Raw genomic sequence first — 24,061 nt, 5'->3', positions numbered from 1 at the left:
TTTGTTTTTGTTTTTTTTTTCCCGTCATGCTGTTATTGCAAATCCCACTCTTTTAAAACCACAAAGAAAACTAAATGAGATGGAAACTAGATGATATTTTTCCCCACTCATTTTTTTTTTTATTTCTAAGCCAAAGATGAAGTGATGTTTATATTAAAGCGGCAAAGATTATTTTATAATTGAAAGAAAACTGAGATAAGGCAGCTTGAGTCTGAACATTGAGGTACTCATTGATCTTATCTTTTTTTTTTTTTTTTTTTGAATGATGTGAACGGTAAAGAGGTTGCAACATTTGTAAACATGATGCTCCTCATAGGGGAGTGGAGATGCAATTAAAGAGGAGACGAGGGAGGGAACACGCATTCCTGCTGGCTGTAGGTTTTTTAGTTTAAGGGGGGGTGGAATTAGAGAAAGAAGGAGGGAGCAAGAAGGAAGGAAGGGAGGGAGCAGAGAGTGTGAGAGAGTCAGCAGGGGGAGGGGGAGATTTACAAACAGGCACTCCTCCCTCCCTCCCTCCTCCTCTCCTTCCCTCCCTCCCTCAGTTCCTCAACTCATCCTTGCATATAGGAGTCAGTCTGCTGTGGACTTGAAAGAGGAGTATCAATAATCCCCTCGTGTGGAGCTTGAAATTTCCCTTCAGTGCTGTTTGGAATTTCTCTGGGCTATCTGCAAAAAAAAAAAACAGAAGTGACACTTTTTTGTGGTTGTAACCAGTAAGGTAAGTCATTGTGTTTGCTGCTGTGTATTTTGTCTGTTTGCAACATTGTGTATTGGGCTGTTTGTGTGTGTGTTGTTAGAGGCAGCAGAGACAAATGGCTCTCCAGACTGAAACCTCCTACCTTCCAAAAGAGGTGCTAAATGAGACCAGTTGCAGTCACACATTTGTCTCTTCCAAACAGGCAAACTAGGCAGAAACTGGGCAGAGTGTGAATGTGTGGCCCTCAAGCACAGGTTACAGTGTGTTTTAAGAGTTTTCACATTTAAAAGATCTGTAAGATGGAGCTAAAGCTCTTGTGCTTTTTCAGGATTTTACCACAAACTCGTTATTTATGAACACAACATTCCCATTAATTCCCATTAGGGTTTCCATTTCCCTGCCCCTCACCCCATTATTTCATGCTTTTTGTGTCTTAACCATGTCCTGGGGTCTTCACAGCCCTGTGTTTGGGGTGGGGTTTCTACTTCATGTTTGTACCTGTAACACTCTGTGTATGGTACAACTTTACCTACAACTGCAGGCCAATGAGCCATTGTAGTGCTCTCTATTCACCGGCAGACGCAAACAATACAGCTTGTGTCTGTGTCGTTGTAATGACAAAGCAGCGGTGGTGGCGGTGGTGGTTTTGTGATGCTGAGAAAGGGGAGATGATGAATTGCAAATGTGAAAGATGGTCAAAGTCAAGGAGAATTCCCAGAGCGTGTCCTGGGGGGGGGAGCCGAAGGACTTTATGATGTGCGAGTTCATTTAAAATCTGGGCTTTGTGTTGGAAGCCTGTTGTGAGTCCTGCGGTGGGGAGAAGGGCGAGAAATGGTCATCTGGTGTCATAGTTATGGAAATGTATTGACCGTCCTAGGCTTACCAGGACAGAAGGTCAGGCTTCAGTTTTCAGGCTTTTAAAGCTTGACAATGCTGCTGTCATGACCACAGAAAAGCAAGCTGGAAAAAAAAAAAACCTTCTTTCTCAACTTGCTATATGAAAATCACATGCAATGGGAGTGTTGTCCCCAGTCTCAATTTGACCTAACAAAATTATTCTCCCGAGAAGGAAATAATTTTTAATCACAGATTGATTTGCATGGTCTTCTGTCATAAGCTTGACTTAATTAAAAGGCACTGTTGAGTTGACAAAGGTTTTATTGTAGATTTGCGAGTCAGGGGAGTTCATCTGAGATCAGGTGGTCTTTTCAGATACTTGGCTTATTATGAAAAAGTTATTTATGGGAAAATTCAGCATGACGGCACATGCAGCACCACAGAGAAGCTTTTCCAGTTATTTTCCGTCGTACCACAGCTCTCACACCGCTGCACCTGGCTTAATTTTGTTCTGGTTTAAATATATAATGTTTGTGAGGCTTTGCTCACTTGGAAGTGCAAAATTTCACCTGTAAGATATGTTGTATACCGTGGTTATTTCAACATGGCTACACCCAAAGCAGCACTGTGATCTATGAGAGGAACAGTTATCTCAAGCACCCAGGACACTGGAGCATAGAAATGGATAATTAATTAATAATCAGTATACAGGCTAGTAGTCTTACTTTTGTACACAACCCTCTTTGATGGCTTACAAATTAATCACATGGCCTCTGTCATATAATTACATGTACGTGCTCACATGTGGAAAATTTTACTGATCATTGCTAAGGTTGTTTTTACATGCTAATGTGTTTTCCTCTGAATGCACTTTCCCCAGTGCAAACATGTGGAGCAGAGCTATGCTGCCACATTTTGTTTTTGTTGGCAGTTGTGCTATGATTTTATCATCATCAGTCACGAAAAGTCTGTTCTGCCTTCCTCGACCTGGAGTTATGATGCAGTCGTGTCTTTCACTGACCAATGCTTAATAATAATTTTTTTCAGTGGCCAATTCTCACAATTGACCAGTAAAGAAGTGAGAGAAGCAACATTGGAACAATTTTGAAAGGCAAATATTGTTCAAAGCCTTTAGCTGCCTTTTCTTTATTTTATACCTTCACAAAAAATTCTTGAATTTTGTTTTCCCCTTGAGTATTTTGCTTTGATGTTAGACCAGAAGTAAATGCATCTTAATGTTTTGTGTTGCGTGTAAAAGGACCAAAAGGCAATGGGTGAATACTTTTTTCATGGCTGAGGACAGTCAGATCAGTATTTAATGGGAATATTCAGTATTTTTACAAGCTTTTCCTATTGATCTCTAATCAAGCTCCTTTTTGGGACATTCGGTAAGATCTGATAAGTGTTTTCTTCAGATACGTTGACCCGAACCTCCTGTTCGCAAGGGTTGTGCAAGTTACATTTGGAATGAAACAATTTCTCCCAACATCACATGAAAGCCATTCCATTTACCTCCATAAGCTGTAGTGATAGGAAGAATAAGTAATGCATTTCCAATGGATTTGTATGCAATTTGGAAAGAAATTCTTCTAAAAATTTCAAAGAAGAGAGCGTGAACAGCCGTCTCCCAACAGTAGAAACTGGAGAACCAACCCTGTCATGTACAGCCTTGAGCTTCTCCTTTTACAATGAACACGAGACTGAACTTTTAAACTCATACAAAGTTTGACCGAACTTTTGCATCCCAATGAGCTTCGTGGTAGCATGGGGTATCAGTTTCAGTTACTATCAGTAAATGTAACCTTATCTCCATTAAAATAATCCTTGCTCCTGTCACAGGCTTGAGTCATTGTGACCGAGCAGTACATCAGCATAAATGTTCACCACAGACCTACATTTGCTCCTATAAGACACACGAATAACAAGTATTACCACTAACCGTAACCACAGTTGTTGTGAACACCTTAATTATATTCATTAAATTAAATTAAATTAAATGAACCCTTGCCACAATCCTAGGGAGTATGTACATCTGCCTGCCAAAATACCGATGCACAAACCTGTCTCCACTCCACTTACTATGCTAGCTTCCGAAATGCTAAACTTGGTGACTGGTTAAAGGTAGCTTTACTTTATCAGTGACATTTTCCTACAGGGCAATAGAGGAAGCCTGTGCTGAAAACTCAGATCAAGACTGCTTGGAGCAAGCGGACGCATTTTCTACCCAGCTTTGTGTAGTCATGTGTGTCAGGATCCAGCTTGGTTATGCTTCGGTGCACAAGGCAACGCGGTGGGAAGCTGGGAGCTCCTGGAGTGTTATGGTTGAGATGGCGCTCGGGGATGACTTCTCTCCCGGCTCAATCTGCAGATATGATTTTCAGCAAATCTCCTGAATGAATTTGGAATGGTGGGAGCATCAAGTAACTAATGAAAAACCAAACACTCCAAAGGAGGGCGGGCAGTCGCTCTTTGGAAACTTTGTGTTATTTGGAAACTTGTTCTCACGTCCAGGATGAGTGTGTATAGGAACACTCCTGTGTTTCTCATCTCATCGTCTCAGAGAGGGAAGTCTGCCAACACACTCTACCTTCTTCAATACCTTCATTCAAGGCCACTTTGTCCTGCCCTTTTGCAACATAGCCCAAAACTATTTATTCCCTGCTCATTAATATTGGAGTCAAAATGGGGAAAATAGGCCTTGACGTTGACCCAGATGTGTTTTTAGAGTGGGGTTTTGATTGTGGACCTGTATTTGTGGTGCTACATAAAAAGAACACACTCAAATTGAAGCCTGGCTCGATATTCCCACTCACTGACCTGGAAGCAAATGATTGCCTCTGTGGAAGAAGATCCTGAGTGAGCCAGATTAACAGAAAACACATTTTCAATACAGGATTGCAGTTCTTCAGTGTCCTTGGTGTTGCGTCTATTCTGTTGCCAGCGAAGGGACATTCAGGCAAAGACAAGGCAGCTGCCATAGTGAGATTGGTAGGTGAATGGCTCACCCAGCAGTGTATTGGCCTGTGGTTTGAAGACATCAACATCCATTCAGTGCTGTTAACACCTCCCTCCCTTTGTGGTAATGTTGGCTAACAGAATTAAGTCACTGGAAAAACATTAACCCCATTTGCTTAGATTTACATGTTAGAAAATGAGAGGATCTGTTATAGTAGTTTATGTGTCACTTCTCTCTTCCACTTCACTGTGAGAAACAGTACAGGTGAGGGGAGAGTCAGCCTAATCATGCAGAGTATTAGTTGATAGGGATGTAACGATAACTTCAGCTAACTCTTTGGTTTGATACAGATATGGTTTGCTAGTATTTGTGTCTTTGTCAGTTGTCTCATTGCCAATTTCTTCCTTAATAGGAAACCCAAAATGCTGCCACACAGCAGATTGAAACTTGACAGAGCGTCCTCTATTTCAGTTTTGCCTAAGTTCTTCCTGAGCTGGAAGTGTGATGACCCAAGCTAAAACTTGATATCCTTCCGCTCTCTAAAGTTCAAACAATGTAAGAAAAAAGACAGTTCCGAATATTATTTAGATAGCAATATTTAGCGTCACAAACTTCTGTTCCATCCCTGTTTTTTGAGATTGTATCTGTTCTAATGTTTCTAATGCAGTGCCTTTGTGCATGTTGCACTTTTGCATAAGGGATTTGTGTTTAGCCAAGCCCACAAGGCCTAGAGCCGAGTTTAGCTTGATGTAGACACACAGCAGGAAGACCGAGTGAGAAAGCTACCAACTCATAAGGCAATGCTAGGACTAGACATCGCTAAGTTCTGTAACCTAAATGATCACTCTCACTTGCTGTTGCCACGTATCTACTTACAGCTGTTTTTCATGAACACCATCCTCTCCATAACACCAAAAAGGAGGACACTTTGCAGGATTCAGTGAAGCCAGGATAAAAACTGAAAAATAATCCCAAACCTATAAACACATAATAAGACTGTAGTGTACTCACCACATAGTTGAATGTCTATTTGCGATACTTTTGCCCTTTCCTGGCTGCTTCCAAGAGTTTTTTGTTTGCAAGGAATTTCCGGTACGTGTCTGTGCACTCAAATGTGAAATTGACACAAATTTGCAGCTCTGCCTTGACACTGTCCACATCCAGACGATTTCTCTCATTTCTCCATGCTGAGGTCATCGTTGAAAAAACATGTTCTGTATCTGCATTGCTACATGGGATGGAGAAGATGTAGGCGCTGACCTTCCTCAGATTCACAAGTGGGACATCTGCTTTGGAAAACAGTTTCAGATACCGCTCCTCACTGTGGCAACCTTCCATTTCTGAAGAGCTGAGAATAGCTTCCACCATGCCATATTCCTCATAGAGTCCATCCATATCAATGTCTTTCAGACTGCTGGCCTTTTTTTATTATTATTTATTTATTTATTATTTATTTATTATTTACCATTAGATAAAGTATAAAATAGGGATGATCTCAAAAGGAGGACAAATGAGCGTCCGGCCTAAGGCTTTGCCGGTAGACGGACACGGTATTTCAAAACCGGGCTGTCCGACCTAAAACCGGACGGATGGCCACCCTAGTGGTGTATGCACCAGTTTTCCCTCTGCCATCACAACAAAAACCCAGCAAAACACTGGAAGGTGCCGGAGTAAACAGCGGGTGCCGGCTTTGGTTATGTTCATCACAAAAGGGGTTCTAGTCATAGAAATGTCAAGCACATTTGCTCCTGATGTGAGGGGAAAATTGAGTGTGTTTGGGAGCCTGATTGTGGAGGAGCCTATTGTAAAAGTCTGGAATGTGAAGCATGTAAAGGCAGAGTAAAGTTGATGCCTTGTGTAGCCTAGCATCACCAGGGGAGACCTTTTCACTGACAATGACAGTTACAGGCTATGAGAAGGTCATCGTGTGAAATTCTCTGGTGATAGTGGTTGTGATATTTTGTCGCAGTGACTGCAGCCTATTTCATTATGAAACTCTTTTTTTATCCTCTTCCCTTGATGGATACTTCCATCGCAAACTAAGTATTGATCTATAATTCTTGTGTGATCCAGCTGTCACTGCCTGGCAGCGTGTATTTCCTCAGCATCTGATTAAGCAACTTAAAAGTTTCACATTAGTGGGAGTTAAGTTTGAGACACTTATCAAAGGATTTACATTTGCACTTAGGCATTTAGCTGATGCTTGTATCCAAAGCAGAAAGGAGACATGGAATGAGGGAATTTTACTTTGTGCCTTCATTAAAAGATAATCAACAGAATGGCTTTGTTCTGGCAAATCCAAAATCTTCAAAGGTGATAGACAGAGCCTTGCCATTTATCTGTTTGACACAGTAATGAGGATGAATTTGTGGCTAAACCTGTAAGTTTCAGACACTGTTGTCAGTTGTCCTTTCATCTGAACGAGCGATAATTGTTAGGGTTTTCTTTTCTGGGGGTGCAGTCTGCCTGTCTGGCAAATCCAGAAACATGTACAGACCCATTTGCTAATGCTCTCTCAGTTTTTAGGGGCACAGTTTTCTTAGTGTTGTAGGAGAAATCCCCCCACTCACCATACCAGCTTAGACCACAGCTCCCTTCCCCCACAGAACTGTGGTCGGAGGAATCGCCACAACCTTTATCTGCCACTCCTTTGTCTCCACAGTGGTGTGTGACTTGTGTATACCTCCAATTAACAGTTATTTAAGGACTTCAAAGGTTGCCAGTGAGGAGCTAAGGAGCTGGAAGCAGGATGTGCTCTTGAATTTCTTGATTGTGACCCTCTGGTCCAGCAAATTGCTGCCATTGGTGACAGATTAACCACACAGCAAATGATAGTTCCCCTTAACATTGCATCTCATTGCATCAAATTGAATGAAAGATTTTCAGTCATCTGGATCTCTTCCATTTCACATCTTATCTTAATGCTAATTTCACAGATCCATTGGTACGCCCAGTGCATCAAAAAACATAATAGATAATAACTAGCAACCACAGTTAAAAGACAGAGATTGTGACAAAATATTTTAGTTGGTAGTTGCCAAGCAATTCAGACAGAATATAAAGCAATATTGATAAAAATTACCCCAATGGTTTAATATGAATGTTGATTTTTTTTAAACCGTGGCCATAGATGCTAGTAAATGGTTCATAGACCTATAGATGGTCAAAAGACGTGTTGACCCACCAACCCTGCAGCGTCTGCTGTACACACAGCTGAGGCACAACCAGTGGCCTTTCACAGCGTTGCCCCAGAGAAAATATTGGCAGGAACAAAGGTGTTGCCAGGCTAAACAACACAAGCTGCTACTCAACAGGATTTAAATCAACAGCCCTTTCCTACAGATAGTTTTATCGGTTGTCAGATAAAAATAAACAAAAACGTACAAATTTACACATCTGCAAACTCTGTTATCAGTACTCAGTGAGAACAGCAGCAATCAAACAAAAAGCATAGCCAGCAGATTTATTGTATGCTTGTAAATATACACAGTTACGACCTTAATATAGATATATATGACATGATTATGGCTTATGGCTCACAATCCTTAACATTGACAGACACTTACATGGATGTGCATTCACTGGTGCAAAACAGTGATTTTCATTTTCCCACATGTATTTGTAGTAACAGCAGAAGTACCACTACCAAAGAGCGAATAAAATATTAGGTTATCTTTGTTAAACCGGTAGACCATGTGCGACTCAGAATTGTATTAACATACCAGGAAGGGGAAAAAACAGTATGATGAAAGCGAAGAGGGCAAATGTCTCTTTGTGTCCCTCTTCTATTTCAGTCTCCCCATCATCTTGGGACACTGAAGCCTATGTGGGTGATCTGAGTAGCCAAAACAGTGTCAGTGTTAGTGCTTAATAACCTAGATTAGGGTTCATCTCACTAAACTCTTCAGCCATATTGGCTCACACACTGTTTGTGTTCCTGGTCAAATGAATAGCTGAACATGGCTTATCGTGTGCAGCGTCCACCGGCCCAAAGCACCGGCTAGTATAACAATCTGCCTTTCCCTCTGATTACGACTGTCACACTAGGTCTTACACCGACTGTAATGTCAGCCATTATTCGGGGCTGATATGTGCTGGCATGCTTCTCGGGGTGCTCCCCTACATTAACAAAGTCCTGTAGCACGCAGCCACCTGAGCCCTCCATGATGGGGTCATACGGGTCACAGCTCCAGCCTCTGCAGCCGTCCTCTGGAACCTGCAATCAATTCTGCAGCAAATGAAAATGACTGGGTGCTAAGGCCGGCTGGTGTGTCTATTTTTGTTTGCAGTGGGATGGGTTCAATATTCCCCTCATTGTTCACAGCTGCTATATGTTGCTTAAGCTGCGCTTTGGCCTATAGGGTTGCACGTAATATTACTTCTACTATGACTATTAGTCTAGTCTTGTTTATTTATATAGTCCTATGTCACAATGAAGTCTCAAAGGGCTTAACATGCCATCATATGTCATATGCCGTACTACATCAAATATACATACTACATATACTGTATACTGTATGTACACATCATATACATCCTATACTACGTCATATACATACTTCATATGCATCATTTACTACATTATATACATATTACACGTTATATACATACATCATACACTAGATCATATACATCATATATCGTACTACATGCAAACACACTCAGGCTTCAATTCACCTGACTACTGATACTAACTAGAAGGGCACTCGGAGAGCGCAGACCTCCGCCAAGGTTCGTGCTATTATTGCTTGTTCGCGACTCGGATCCGGATCCGCTCCAAAATTTAATGGGTTCTTCCTTGACCCATGCTACACCCTTTCACACAAGTTTCATGAAAATTGGGCCAGTAGTTTTTCCATAATCCTGCTAATAGACAAACAGACAAATAAACAGCACCGAAAACATAACCTCCTTGGCAGAGGTAATAATACAGTATAGGTGTACTGACATAGACAGCCTCTCAGTAATACCATTGCTATACATATCCATTGTGTCTGTTGAAAATGGCACATTTTTGTTAATAAAGATATTAGCACTGGCAGTAGAATTTTTGGGACTAATATCAATATGCCTATTCAGTAGGGCACATATTATTTTTTTTCCATTTGCTGCATCTTCTTCAGATAAATTATGAATGAGACCGAATGAATCTTGGCTAGATCAGCCAAAAAGCTCCAGTGGCTACAGAACATTTAACTGGCCCATTGCTTCATATTACATTCTCTGCCACTACTTGGCACAAAGCTGTCCAAGACAACTCAAGCTGCTTTCATTATCATTGAAAGCCCCCCTTCCAGCTGTTTCTTATTCAGGGTTTCTAGGGTTACAGATCAAATTCAGAAAAATACTCTCTTTGGCTGAAGACGGTTGCCCATAGTCCAGTTTTTGGTCTGCTAAATGAAGACGGGGGAGGAAAAAAGTTGTTTCATTCATCGAGCAAGACACTGAATGCCCGTTCTAAATAAATGCCATCCTGGAGCAATGCATCTCTCCAACATTTAACATTTGAAAGAGGATGCAACAAAAAAACGAGCTGAGCTGATGTCGAATTTCCCTCTGGCCTAATAGAATCCTAAACACACTCAATCACACGTGGGAGCAGAAAATGAGTCATGAAAACAACAGATAGGACATTTGGCTCTTCCACTCACACAGAGGCATAGGACTTGATGTCGGTGTGCAAATGTGAACTGCACCCTTTCAGCAGAACCCCCCCCCACCTCCTCCATACAGCTACCTGTGTTATTATCTCTAGAGTCTGGAGTGTTCAGATTACAGGGTTTTGTGTTGGAGCTTGTAACTAGTTGGCCCGGTACATTCTTGCCTTTCACCAGTGTAGTTAGGTTGGATGACAGGAATGTGTTTGCAAGACCCTATGCAATATAAAGAGTCCAAATCAAGAATCAGATCGTATCAAGTCCAATTTGTGTCTTTATCTTCCCTGAAAATATGTGTCTGATTTTGCTGGGTTATGCAACCAACTCGTTTCCGGCACCCTCAGATTTGTCTAGTGTATTTCAATGTAGTGTTTTTACATAAGCTCATGAAAGCTGGAATGTGTGGCCAGGTGTTTCCCCCTCTCAGTAAGTATTGAAAGTCCATAAGTCAGATTTTGGCTGTAGGGCAAGAATTTCATTTCCTCAAATGATAGAAGCACCTTGACAGTTTTGTCCTTGGGGATCTAAAGAAGAAGAAGAGGAGCAGGTGGGGGTTTGGACATATTTGCCCCGCTCCTGTCCCAACAGGCCCGAGTATTTGTCAAATATAAGCTGGGCTTTTAAGTGGTCTGTAATAACAAAGGACCTTAAATCTTACCTGTCACATACTTCGGGGATGACCAAATCCCACGGTGCATGGGGTGGAAATGTGAATAACTGACACATCCGAGCTGCTACATGTTTCAGTTATCACAGACACTGCTGTGGACCGCATTGGTTCTGCCATAGATCAGAATCTGTGACACTTATTTTCCAATATCGTTGTGTAGACAGTAAAGATAAATTCTAGATAGTCTTGTTATAAAGTCCTCCTTACCATGACTTAAGAGTTTCTCCAATGGGGACAGAACAACACCCAAAAAATTTTATACTCATGTTTTTCCCTTTTTAAATTTGTAACACCATTCATACAGAACAATAACTTATGTTTCACTGATACAGAACAATAACTTCTGTTCAGATGATACAGAACAATAACTTCTGTCTCACCCTAAGAACATTATAGGCCTAGATCAGACAGGTGATTGGGTGAGTGACACCCTTCAGCCATGTTTTAACACCGAACTCTTAACAAATCTGCTGAATTTTGACTAAAGATGTAATTTCACCTTAAGGCCTCTGAATTAGATTCCTCCAGAAGGGAAAAAGGAAAAGTTTAGTTTTATAGTTTATTGGAAATATCATGCCTTGTTCCTTATAGGCCCTTGGTAGTAACTATAAAATTAATGTGCTATGCCCTAATACAGTATGGAGATGTGAAACCTATGGAATGAGGTGGATATTTGCCCATCTAAGGCTCGTTTAGAAGTAGCCGAATGCTTTTATTTTAGAACCAGGTTTATTTTAGATCCAGGTGACAGACTACAACCTCACTAAGTGGCACTAGTCGTGACTCGCGGTGAATTTCTACGCCTTCCTGATGCCGTCGTGTGGCCAATCTGACTCACAATATAACTATTCTTCTTTCAGGATCTGTGGGTGGCTGGAATCTACTGTGGTTATGTATTTCATTAAGGGGGTTATAATGGATGGCATGTCTGCGAGTTCTGCTGTTTCGCGCTCTTGTGCAGCCCTTTGAAAATGAGAGGTGACCCAATTACCTAGGTCCTCACTCTGTCACGTCGCCAAGTTGCCGGCAGCATTTTCCAATCTAATTGTTTATTTCCAGTTTATTTATTTATTTATTTGCGTTAAGAATAGTGTAAATGAAGGAGGGTAGTTGAGGAGATAACAACGCTAAGCTCTGGATGTGTGTGTTAGTCGGTATTTCTGGAAGAGCCCACCGGGTGCTCCGGGGGATTTGGTGCCCTGGAACATCTTTTCCCCAACCCTGGCATTTCTTCCTCATGTATTAATAATAGAGAAGAGCTGGTGATGGAGTCAGTGCACCAGCAGCATTGCAGCTCTAGAAAATGCAGCGAAACCTCATTTATCCATGTGCATGTGGAATCAACTATTCAAGTGTTCAGATAACTGAAATACAGTGCCATATTTTGTATCACTTGTATGATCCAGAATATCCTGTATTGTCTCATATGTCTGTTGATTGTAAGTTTCTCTTTTGCAACTATTAAGAAACTGGTTGCCGCCATTTTTATGCCAGTATTTGATTATGGCAGTGTTTGATATTCTCATTCCTCCACCCAGTGGCTTCCTCCTTTTTAGATTCTGCATATCATGGAGCAGATAGATAGACTTCTTCATTGGTACATTTTCATCTATAAGCCTATTCTGGGTCTGCCTCCTAACTATTTGTGTTCTTATGTGTCAAAAACGGAAATCACTGTTTACGTTCACAGGAATTGTTTTTGTTATCTGTCCCTAATGTCAGAACTGAATTGGGCAAAAGTTCCCTCTTCATGGAACCCGCTGCAAAGTGATTTTAAAGTTGAAAGAGCCGGTCTCTGTTTGTGAGATAAAAACTGATAATGAAGGATCTTGTGGCAGATTCAAGAAGGAGCTGTCTTTGCTTTGTTTAGTCAAGATTTGAATCAGTTTTGACCCAGTGAACCTGCTGATTTGATACAGGCAGAGTGGACTTATACAGACAGTTTTACTTTGTTCTCTCTTTTATGTGGTTTTGACTTTAATTTGATTTTATACATTGGCTTACTTTGCGCTTTCTTCTATCCAAATTTGACTCTATTCTGACTTTGTACATTGTTATATATTATTGGTCTGCAACTTTTATGTTTGTCTTGATGCTGCTTTCTTGGCCGGGTTTCCCTTGAAAACGAGATTCTTAATCTAAATGGGATCAACCTGGTGAAGTGAAGGTAGAATGAAATGCATAAAATTTGCAATTAAATTGTTTTTAGTTGCATATCTTAACATTACACTCCAGCAGTGTTGCAGAATTAATAGGCTATTTTGCATTGCCATATATTTTTGCTCTCAATGGCCGATGGGTTGACCAGCTGGTTCATCCTTTTCAGGTCTGAACAAATTAAGTTGTACTGTAAGATCCAGGCACTGCACAGTGTGCTGCCTTAAATCTAACAAGTAGGAAACTGCATCCTTTACGACTCAAACCCCTCACCTCTACTTTCTGACTCTTACTAATTCATTTCTGGGCAATTTCACATCATGTCAACATTGAAACCACTGAGAACATAAACAGTTCCAGCCCTGCAACATATTAAAGCTCCTCCTCCTATAAATAGCGTAAACTTCATCCGTAAACACTGACTATCAGAGCTGTCAAAGAGATTCTTTAGGGCTGTATTTCAGTGCATTTACAGTTTTCTTAAGCCCTGTAAGGCCAGACAGAGTGGTGAACACCGCTAACACACACCAGACATGGGTTTTCCCCCAGGGACGACATCTGCAGCCACAAGACTTTCTCCTTACACACATGAAAATTTGTAAATCTACAGGAAATAAAGGCTATTGTGTGGGAAAGGGCACAAACACATGCCTGGAAGCACCCCTTGGTGTAATGTCTCTGCTAGCGTTTTGTAAGCTTGTTTGTGTCCTTCAGTGAATCCTGAGTTTATTGTAATGAGTGCAGTGGCATTTGCATCATCGTTTTCTCCCTCTGCACTTTCCTTTTTTTTCTTTTCTTCTCTTTTCTTCTTTGTCAAACCTGAGTGAATAAAACAGGCAATAAACTGCAGGGTTATTTGAAAACGAAATGGACTTGATTCAACATCAAACATTGTGCACTGCAGTACCTGAGAGGGGTGATGAGTGAGCAGAATGAAGAGGGGAAGGAGCGCAACATAAGGCAGAAAAACGGGGTCAGCTCCAGTTTATGTAACGCCCCTCTTCACAGTAAGCTTGAGTGCATGCAGCAGCAGCAGCGGGCTGGGCTCCCACTCATCTGCGTCGCTATACACGCAAAGACAGTGCCCCCCCCCCCCCCCCAAAGGGTCTGTCCTAAAAGGAGGGGAGCGCACATCAGGAGGAACAACAACCACAACGCTGTTGGTTAATCTTCCATCCCATCTGTTGATGGTCCCAGGCATGGAACAGGACCTTTTTGAGAGGAAAACAGGCTGTCCAGCCCGAAGGCAGGTAGATCCAGTCCATTTGTGCAATATGGCACAAACTTATGAGCCCCCCCGCTCCCCCCACCTCCTGCTCTTTCTCCTAGTCCTCTCAAATGCAGGAGGGAGCAACAACAACGCTACATGGATGGGTCGGTGTGGTTCACTTCAGCTCTGAATAACTCATGTTCATTCAGGCTGTCACGCCACTCATTGCCATTACCTCCCCTCCACTTCACACAAACCCCTGTGCATGCTGGAAGGGGCCGAGTGGATCAGTTCCTCTGTCACAGTGAGAGTGGTGTTTATCTAGCTGGCCTGATCACAACTGGCTTTTGGGGGAAGTGGGTGATGGAGAAGAAGAAGAAGACCATAAACCAGGGTCAGATTACATTTCCTCCACCGCTCTGCTTTCCTTACTTCAGCTCCTCTGTCTCCAGGCATGACGCCGTTTGAAGCAAAGTCATTTGCAGCCAAACTCTGCTTGATTTTGCAATCCCCTACTGGGACTTTATTAAGGTCTGATAAAGGGGGGATTGATACACAAGTCGTAATGGAGTTACAGTAAAAAGAGGAATACTCATTTCTTTCACATTTCCGTAATTCGCAGCACAGCCACTGTGCTCAGACTAGTCTCTGCATTATCTGCATGCAGAGTAACATTGTGAAATTGAATTAAACACTGAAATATTGAAAGATTATCTTAATTGAGTGCACTAACACAACTATGTGAATTCCAATGCTTATGTGAAGAAGATGTTGATTTAAACTGACAGACACACTTAACATACTGCAGACTCTCAGATGTCTGTCATTGTTCATCAGTGAAAAAATAAACAGTGTCATTAAGTCGTAGGCATATGATGCAGTAGGTCATACACTCCAGGACAAATGAGTGAGTGTGGACCGCAATGCATAACATTTGTTTAAAAATCCTCTCAGGAACAAGTCTGAAGCAGTAATAATAGATGCCATTAAATTTATATTCCTCAGTATTAGCCAGGTAGTCCCTTAATGCTCCACCAAAGGTTACACATATTTAACTGATTATCTCTTTATCTTGGTTTTATGCTGTCTTGTATTCAAACTGTTTGGATTGAATTATGTCCCATGGGTCATTTTCCTAGATTTTTTTTGTCAGTCCACACAGGGCTCTTCGTCAAAAAACAAACAATTCTAACCTTACATAAGACTATTTTTTGAGTGTTACGTAAGGGCGAGAGAAAGAGCACCGTGGACCACATACAGAAAACAACCTCAGTGGTCATTGATTTGATTCTTTATCTCACACATTACATGATGAGAGATTCTCTCATTTTAGATTCTCTGAAACACAAGCCGCTATTTAATTATAACAGTGGACACAATGAAAAGCATATACAGTATGATTTTGAAATAATTTCTCACCTGGATATCTCTCTCTTTTCAGAGCTTTGTGGATCATCCCAGTAGCTGCAGGACTATACTGTCTGAAGATCCAGTGACGATCAAAATGCCTGAAAAATCATTACGATCCTGCAGGTAGGGTAATATTTAGGCACAGTCCTATTCCAGTTTTATGTCATTTGATTTCTGACACATTTCTCTACTCCCTGCATGTTATGTTCCTGTATTTATTTCACGTTTCTTTGTGAGCTCAGCTAAGCCGTGTCTCCTCTCCTGCTCAGCTTCTGAATCATGGGAAATGTGGAGAGCCAGAACGGGGACCATGCCCTCTACGGTAATGAACGTGGCCATTTGTCACGCAAGCACATGTCTCGTTCTCTCCGCATCTCCAACAAGCAGTCCAGGCGCTCTCGCCATGCTTCGTCAGGGAAAATAGAGCACAGGAATTCTGAGACAAGCACCCGCTCCAGCAGCACCCCCAGCATCCCGCAGTCGCTGGCCGACAACGGCCTGGAGCCCTTCAACGAGACAAATGTCCTCTCTGACTTTGGCAGCCCCATATGGGTGGACCGCGTGGCCATGAACCTGCGGCCCGTGTCCTTCCACAATGACCTGGCCAACCCCTCGGTGCACATGGACACCGTGCGTATATCTCTACCGGGCCCCGCCGCCCAGCAAGCGCAGGACAGAGGCATGTACACAGGCGAGGTAACCTACCTCCAGAAGACCCGGGACGGTCCCAGGGAGACCGTCAGCTTCAAGAAGAAGAGGTCCAAGTCCGCTGACATGTGGCGCGAGGACAGCCTGGAGTTCTCGCTGTCCGACCTCAGCCAGGAGCACCTGACCAGCACAGAGGAGATCATAGACGCCGCCAATGAGAGGGACTTTACCAACTGCGACGGCCACCTGCAGTCCAGCCCCCAGGGACTGGAGGTGCTGGAGTCCGCCGACCGGGCGAACTCCCTGGACGAGCTGTACAGCCAGAAGAGCCCGGCCCGCAGGCAGCCCCACAGCCGCTACGCCAAGTGGCACGACGCCAACAGGGCCATCAGGGAGGGCGAGGACGATAAGATGCTCTCCCCGTCGGAGGAGGACGGGAACACCTACGGCGCCTACACCCTTCCCTGCCGGCGCTCCCACTGCCTGTCTGAAGGCCTGAGCAGTCACCAGGCTGCCATGTGTGCCAGCATGCAGGGCAGGAGGGCGCAGACTATACAGGTAGGAAGCACAGTCACTTCTGATTTGATTTATTAGACTGTTAAAAGAAACCAGAGCATGTAGAGTTTTCAGAAATTGTCAAGGATAACACAATAAAAGCTGGTAAGCTTATTTCCAATGATGGAAAGGGGTAAATGGCAAAGACAAAATTGGCAGCCCAATACATTCAAGGAATTATACGATACATACAGCCAAACACATTCTAGAAAACTATACATTACTTCACATTCTAGTTAGCTTTTACGCCGCTAACTCGGCTGTGATCATTTTCTGTGAAATGTGGCATATTTTACGGAAAACAGAACAAATTAAAATGGGGGTATTTCCTCCTGTGTATTAATGCCATGAATATGTAAACAGTCTTTGCACGCCAGTTTGATATTCTCCAAGTTAGCTGGGACCTGAAATGCTCAAGCTGTGTCACAGTTCTTTTGTGGTCTTCGCAGAAAACTACCGAATTTTACTGGATGGAGTATGAAAAGCTGCCCAGAATCTTAATGTAGTCGAGTTGCATCACCTTCAATAAGACTATCTCCAAAGACGGCTCTCCTCATTCATTTTTTCCCCCCATTGTGTCTGAGCCTTTCCTCTTCTGCATTCACCAGGCAGATAATAAGCTCCAGAAACAGATTAAGGGTAAAAAGAATGCATGCCTGCTTGTGCCAGGGGAGCGACGTGTTGTTTCCTGATGGATCTGTTGTTTTCCTTGGGAGAGGCAGTCTGCGATGACGGGGGGGGAGAGCTTAAAGTCACTCCCCGTTTGAAATGCCTCAGCCTTTTGTCATGATAATGAGGGGAGGCCTGTGGAAGAGTGTAACAGTAAAACGTGTGTGTGGTGGCCCCGTCACTGTGGGGCACCGTTAGCGCGGGTGAATGGAGCTCTGGAGCGCATGATTTGGTCACGTGACCCAGATGGAGATACCGGGTTCGGCGTTACCCCCTTCATCTCTCAGGAGCCTTTGGGCCATGTGGGTAGGAGAGGGCAGACCCTGCGGTGCCACAGCTAGGGCCGGGTGCACTTGTGTAACAGCAGAAGCTTTTCTATGAGTAAATGATTTTAAGCAGAACCTCAGGATTAATCAACCCATGGACCCTCTGTGTAGGCCACAGTAGGCACAGTCTTCAAAACATGTTTGCTTTACAAGTGCAGCTCTATCCTGTATGTCTACAGAGACGGTGTGGTCTTCACTCGAGGTAGGACTTTTGTTTGTAGAAATGTCTGTGAAATGTTTTGTCCCGAAGAAGAAGCCGGGGTCGCCGCGCCGCCTCACCTGTCTTGTGTTTTCGCCGTGATGCAGGACGTCACGGCCGGGGAAGGCAGCGAGTATGAGGACAGCGGCATCGACGGGGTGACGGCGGAGGCGGAGCACCAGTCCAGACGCTACAAGACCATGTCGGCCTCCTTCTCCGTGTGCTCGGCGGCCGGCCGGAGCATGTTCGCCGGCAGCGACAGCGGCAGCAGCAGCGGCGGCGGGGCGAGCGAGTGCGTGCAGGGCGTGTACGAGAACTTCCGGCAGGAGCTGGAGATGAGCTCCTGCCAGACGGAGAGCCTGGAGGAGGCGGGGTCGGCTCTGAGTGACGAGCAGAGCACCATGAGCTCCGCCTACCAGTCCGACCCGCTGCTCAGCGTTGCCCAGGGGACCGTACGCAAGGCCGGCCGGCTCGCCGTCAAGAACTTCCTCGTCCATAAGAAGAACAAGAAAGTGGAGTCGGCCACCAGACGCAAGTGGAAGAGTTACTGGGTTTCCCTGAAAGGTTTGTTGTGCCCCGGATCTGTCCATAACATTTACATTGTTGCTTTATTCCATACCTCAACAGCACAATCAACACAATAAGTAGGGCTTTCATTTGTTGGATGTATAGTTTTTTGTTGAACCATATGCCTTTTGAGGAGGTAAAAAAAATCTAAGGAGATACAATCTAATTTACTCCACAGTGCTCAATAAAGCAAGGTTTAATTCAAGCATGAGATAAACCTCATTATCAATTCTTATGCCACTTGACTGGACCTGAAATCAAATCAGTGCTGATGATGCTTCCCCCCTTGATAATTCAGCCATGCTGCACTTCTTAATGTTGGCCACTTGAGAGCAGAATTAAATTGCTTAAACAAATCTGACTTTCTATTATCATGATTATCATTGTTATAATTTCCTAGAGACTGGGACAAGCAAGCCTTTATCCTGTCAAGACCAACATTAAATATTTTTTCACTGTTTTGGTTTCTCAGGTTGCACTCTTTTCTTCTATGAGACCGATGGCCGTTCAGGGATCGACCACAACAGTATTCCCAAGCATGCCATCTGGGCAGAGAACAGTATTGTCCAGGCCGTCCCAGAGCATCCCAAAAAGGATTTTGTGTTCTGTCTCAGCAACTCCCTGGGAGACGCTTTTCTGTTCCAGGTAAGAGAATGTTTAAATTTCACCCGTTCGTCTTCGGTTTTCATCATCCTGTCTGTGAAATAGTGAAAATGCCCCGCAGGGAAAGCATTACCTTGGTCTATATATTCATTTTATTTCATTTTATGGTCTTTTTAAATCCTGATTTTGTATACTTTTTTATTTGCAATGAAGCGACTCAATAAATCTCCACAAAGCCAGGAAAAAAGCAGCTGGTTTTCTCTTGTTTTATGTTTTGAATGTCAAGGTGTCGGTATTTTATCGACCCGTCCAGACCTTTCCTGTCTTGTCTTGTTTGACCTCTGAACCCTCTGCCCTCCCTTCCCCACGCAGACCTGCAGCCAGACAGAGCTGGAAAACTGGATCACAGCCATCCACTCGGCTTGTGCCGCCGCTGTGGCCCGGCAGCACCACAGAGACGACACGGTGCGGCTGCTCCGCGCCGAGATCAAGAAGCTGGAGCAGAAGATCGACATGGACGAGAAGATGAAGAAGATGGGAGACATGCAGCTGTCTGCTGTCACCGACACCAAGAAGAGGAAGACCATCCTGGATCAGGTAGGGTTTTTCCACTCCTTTCTCACTTTCATTTTGTCTCTCACTTCGTCCTTTCTCTCCTGCCTTCTGTCTCTCACATGGTTCCCACTGGTCAGAGAATTTGGGAAATATTATGGAACTGTGTGGGTTGTATTCCAGACAGGGAAAGTCAGGGAATGTCAGGAGTTTTAATATTTATACCAGAAAATATTTTACAACTTGTTTCACACATTCATTGCATTCAGTGTTACTTTTCACAGCATTTTTAAATTTAATCATAGTCTTAGTCTTTTGATGAAAATAGCCTTTAAATTCTGTAAGATTTTAGCACCACTTTTTAGTGTAGATTACATTTGTAACATTTAAACATTTGACTCTTTTTATGTCTTTGAACTCAACACTTTAATGAAAGTCATTTTTTGTGGAAAATAATTAACATAACATTAAATTGAATCATTCAAGGTAATAAAACATCATGTGACCATACTATTCTGTAGATCTGACTAACCAGGAACGTTACCTTTATCAATATACCGTCAAACACAGACGCCGAGGAGATAATTCTTAATGGTATTACTATAATATAGCAGAATAAGCGGAAAAACTTTCAAAAACGTGTTTTTTTGTTTCGTCATGTATTCGTCAATACCAGAATGAAATAACACTGACTGAAATGTCGTCATGGGACAGAATATTTAGTCGTCATTGTCATCACAAAAAGCCGTCATCTAATGTCATCATCACAGATTTCAGGACGAGATGATTGCATTAGATGATGGTTCGGCTGTTTCTCTCAACATCAGTCCAAACTGTAGTGGAAACCAGCCTATTTACCCATTTAGAAGTTTTCTGAGCTGAAACACATTAACAAACCAGGAACGATGAATGGCATTTTTAGGTCATGGAAGTATTTTGACCTAGTTATGCAAAGTCACGAAAAGTCATGGAATTTTACATCAGGGCCGTGGACGGTGGGAACCCTGTTCTCACTTTCTCCCTCTTACCACTGGTCTTCCTGTCTCTTAGACTGTTTAGAGACCAGCATCTGTAGAAATAAAACTGTAAAGAATAGGAGAGCCACTGGTCAGGTCACATGACCATATGAAGGGGCAAACTAGTTACAATACTCCTTTCTTTCATATATGCCCACAACTATTGTTGTAACAATAACAAGCATTGCATTATTTATTGTCTCCTTATCACAGGTATGCATGTATTGATCTGATGAAGGCCATCATGGCTGAAACATAATGTTTTGTAATGCAATAGAGTCTATATTTTTCTACTGAGCGAGTGATGCGGCATTTTTAGAGGCAGCACCTCGACTCTGGCTGTGTGATCACAACTTAGTTAATCTCCTTATCACAGGTGTAACATATAGGTGGGGATTTCAATATCAGTATCTTTTAAGTTGTCGTGCAAGAAGCATGATGCAGAGATGGGCAGCAGAGAGGAGAGGGACTGTGATTAAGTAACAGGACTTCACTTAGCGTCTCTAGAGGCTTCACCCGCTAGGGGCTGCTGATGCTACACACCTCTTGCTGTCCAGATTGCTTGTTGTGTTTTTGAAGCTGCCGTGCAGTTTGGCACCAGTCGATCAGCCTGCCATTCTCTCAATTAATTGCAAAGCTCATATTGTCTTTAATAGGTCTGTTTACAGAAAAGCGAGATCAAATGGCCTTTGTCCCGTCAGTTAGGTAGTGCCTGGTTGGAGCGGGCCGTTTGGCAGTGTCAGGTTTCACATTGTGCCGAGCTGAATGGAAATAGGCCTGCTCCTTAGAAAGCTGAAACGCTCCCAGCCTCTATCTGCCAGTGGAATGTGCAGTATTGTTTCTCTGTCGTCTCTGGGCTACTTGGCAGTGATACAGAGCCCTCCGCCATGGCGCTAGCTGCCTCTTCCAAAGACCAGTGCAGGACCGTGACTGGGAGGGGGACGCCCCGATGAATAATCACAATGTCCTGCTCTACTGCCCCTGTAAACACCAAGCCATTAGGCACAGAGTGCAGGTTGGCAACAGTTTGAGCAAGCTGGTGACATAGGGCTCCTGGGGAACAGAGGGAAGGCTCCATCTTAGCCCGAGGGTCGCAAACAAAAGGCATTGTTGGGGAGAGAGTTGCATTCACCCAATCCTGTGATATCAGCTTTAGCAACCCTGCTGCGTCTGCTCAAGCATTTTTTTAAGACGAGCAGTTAACTGGAAGTGTTGTTATGTCCTTCTCGTCCCTGCAGATCTTCTTGTGGGAGCAGAACCTGGAGCAGTTTCACATGGATCTCTTCCGCTTCAGGTGCTACCTGGCCAGCCTGCAGGGAGGAGAGCTGCCCAACCCCAAGCGCCTCCTGGCCTTCGCCTCCCGCCCCACCAAGCTGGCCATGGGCCGACTGGGCATATTCTCTGTCTCTTCCTTCCATGCGCTGGTAACGATCCCCTCTTTGTTTCTTCATTTCTGTTAAATGCCCTCAATTATTCTGGTTTTACTTAACGGTGTCCTGCTATGCTGCTGTGTATGACATCTTGGGTTAATTTACATTTATATATTCATGCATTTAGCTGATGCTCTTATCTAGTGAAACTCACATTCAGCGGCTAGTTAGGGGTTCAGAGTCTCGCTCAAGTTTACTTCAACTCCTCCTTCAGTTAGAAGACGGTCTCTTTAACCACGATCCTGCTGCCCATTTATTTATATTCCAAGTTATTTACTTGTATTTTGAGGGAGATGGAAGCATTTTTCTCCAGTTACATCTTGGAATCAGTGGACGCAGGTGGTGTCTCTCCTGGCAGGGCAATTGATTTCAGAAACTGAAAAGCGAGATGTCAAACCAGGTTCCACATGATGAGTGCTATTTTGGAGTGCGGGCCTCGCCCGGGCCGCCTGTTCGGGAGGGTTTCGGTTCAGTTGGCCTCCCGCAGCAGCACTGAGGTGATGGATTTGTACTCCAGAGCACTAAAAGACTTGGTAGCACAAGATAACATTTATTTGATTATTTTTGGAGAAGTGTTGGCAGATCAGTAAGGTCCTTTATTTTCTCACCGCCTACGCAGCTCCGCGGAGCAAGTGGGTGTTTGAGCAGCTAGATAGCAGGATGGGATGCTTGACAAAAGAGACACTTTCCATCAGCTCTCTGTTTCTCTTCGTCTCTTTCTCTTTTCGCTCCTCTTCTCTCTAATTTGCTCATCTCCACTTCCTTGAATACCTGCATCAGCACTATGTCCAAAAGGGCTGAGAAAGGTTGATGGAACAAAAAAAGGAGACAGAATGAGGGTGCCGAGGTTCAGTTTAGAGCGTACTTGATGTGAAGAGAATGGTCTGACACTTTCCTCGTCCATTTACAGTGCTGTTTCATTGCCTAATTCTGCATATTTTAAAGACATTTTACTCCTGGTTTTCCACAGATGGACTAGCCTAGAAATGCCATGTTGTGTAAAAATCTGCATGTTTGTGATGCCTATGTGTGAAATGGACATGAAAGCTCTATATCTATATCTTAACAATTTATTGCACAGAGGCCTGCGTGAACATTTTTTATTTGATTTAACCAGGCAAGTCGATTAAGAGGAAAATCTTATTTACAATGACGGCCTTGCTAGAGGCAAAACGCCTCTTGATCAACATATTTCATACATACAGACATGTTGAAGATACGTTTATACGTTTTACACTTTATAAGCGTTACTTCTCCTGTTCTTGTGTCCCTTAACAATGTTAGTTATGTTGTTTTTTTTGTTGGCTTTCTATTTCATGGCCCTCAACTGTTGTTAACCATGTTTGTAAAACACTTTAGTTTATATTGCTGTATGAAATGTGCCATATAAATATAATTTGACTTGATTAATAGCTGCCTCCATAGTTTTGCGTAATGTAATGTGTAATGAGGTCTAACAGATGTGTCCTCTGTGTCACATTCGGTCCATTTGAGCGCTGATTGAGCCGTTTTGGTGTTGCAGGTGGCAGCTCGCACCGAGAGCGGCGTGAGGCGGCGCACACAGGCCATGTCCCGCTCCTCCAGCAAGCGCAAGAGCAGGTTCTCCTCCCTCTGGGGTCTGGACACTACCTCAAAGAAAAAGACAAAAGCCCACCCCAGTATCAACCAGGTCTGCAAGGAACTCCCTTCTCAAATAAACTGACTGTGATTTGAACAAATGAACAGAATTCCCTCGACGACACTAAGATTTTTTTTCTTTCTTTTTTGTATTTATACTCTTGCCTGCTCCTTTAGCCTTTTTCCTCCAAGTTTCCATGTGAGTAATGACCACTTCTCCTTCTCTTTTTCCTGCAGGTCTTTGCTGATGGCGAGGAGCCAGTGAAAAAGCCTGTAGATGGCATA

At 43.3% G+C, this 24,061-nt stretch overlaps 1 protein-coding gene across 1 annotated transcript in view; it reads left to right on the top strand.

The window, feature by feature from the left end:
* The window catches only part of LOC139642346 (rho guanine nucleotide exchange factor TIAM1-like), a gene marked incomplete at its 3' end in the record, with an annotated part of 33,612 nt that extends 9,554 nt beyond the window's left edge, over window positions 1–24,058 (top strand). Inside the window, exons 2-9 of the mRNA XM_071517149.1 lie at window positions 15,626–15,717; window positions 15,864–16,800; window positions 18,099–18,555; window positions 19,031–19,203; window positions 19,534–19,758; window positions 21,968–22,153; window positions 23,682–23,828; window positions 24,014–24,058. Coding sequence (XP_071373250.1) covers window positions 15,874–16,800; window positions 18,099–18,555; window positions 19,031–19,203; window positions 19,534–19,758; window positions 21,968–22,153; window positions 23,682–23,828; window positions 24,014–24,058 — 2,160 coding nt within the window. The remainder of the gene's footprint in view (window positions 1–15,625; window positions 15,718–15,863; window positions 16,801–18,098; window positions 18,556–19,030; window positions 19,204–19,533; window positions 19,759–21,967; window positions 22,154–23,681; window positions 23,829–24,013) is intronic.
* Between the last annotated feature and the right edge of the window lie 3 nt (window positions 24,059–24,061).

The sequence above is a fragment of the Centroberyx affinis genome, unplaced genomic scaffold, assembly GCF_046629955.1.
Source record: "Centroberyx affinis isolate AG114_WGS23_722 - 3 ecotype Tasmania unplaced genomic scaffold, CSIRO-AGI_Caff_v1 ptg000466l_1, whole genome shotgun sequence".
NCBI classification, from domain to species: Eukaryota; Metazoa; Chordata; class Actinopteri; order Beryciformes; family Berycidae; genus Centroberyx; species Centroberyx affinis.
The sequence above is the reverse complement of the archived record's forward strand: the minus strand, read 5'-3'. Positions and strand labels throughout refer to the sequence as shown.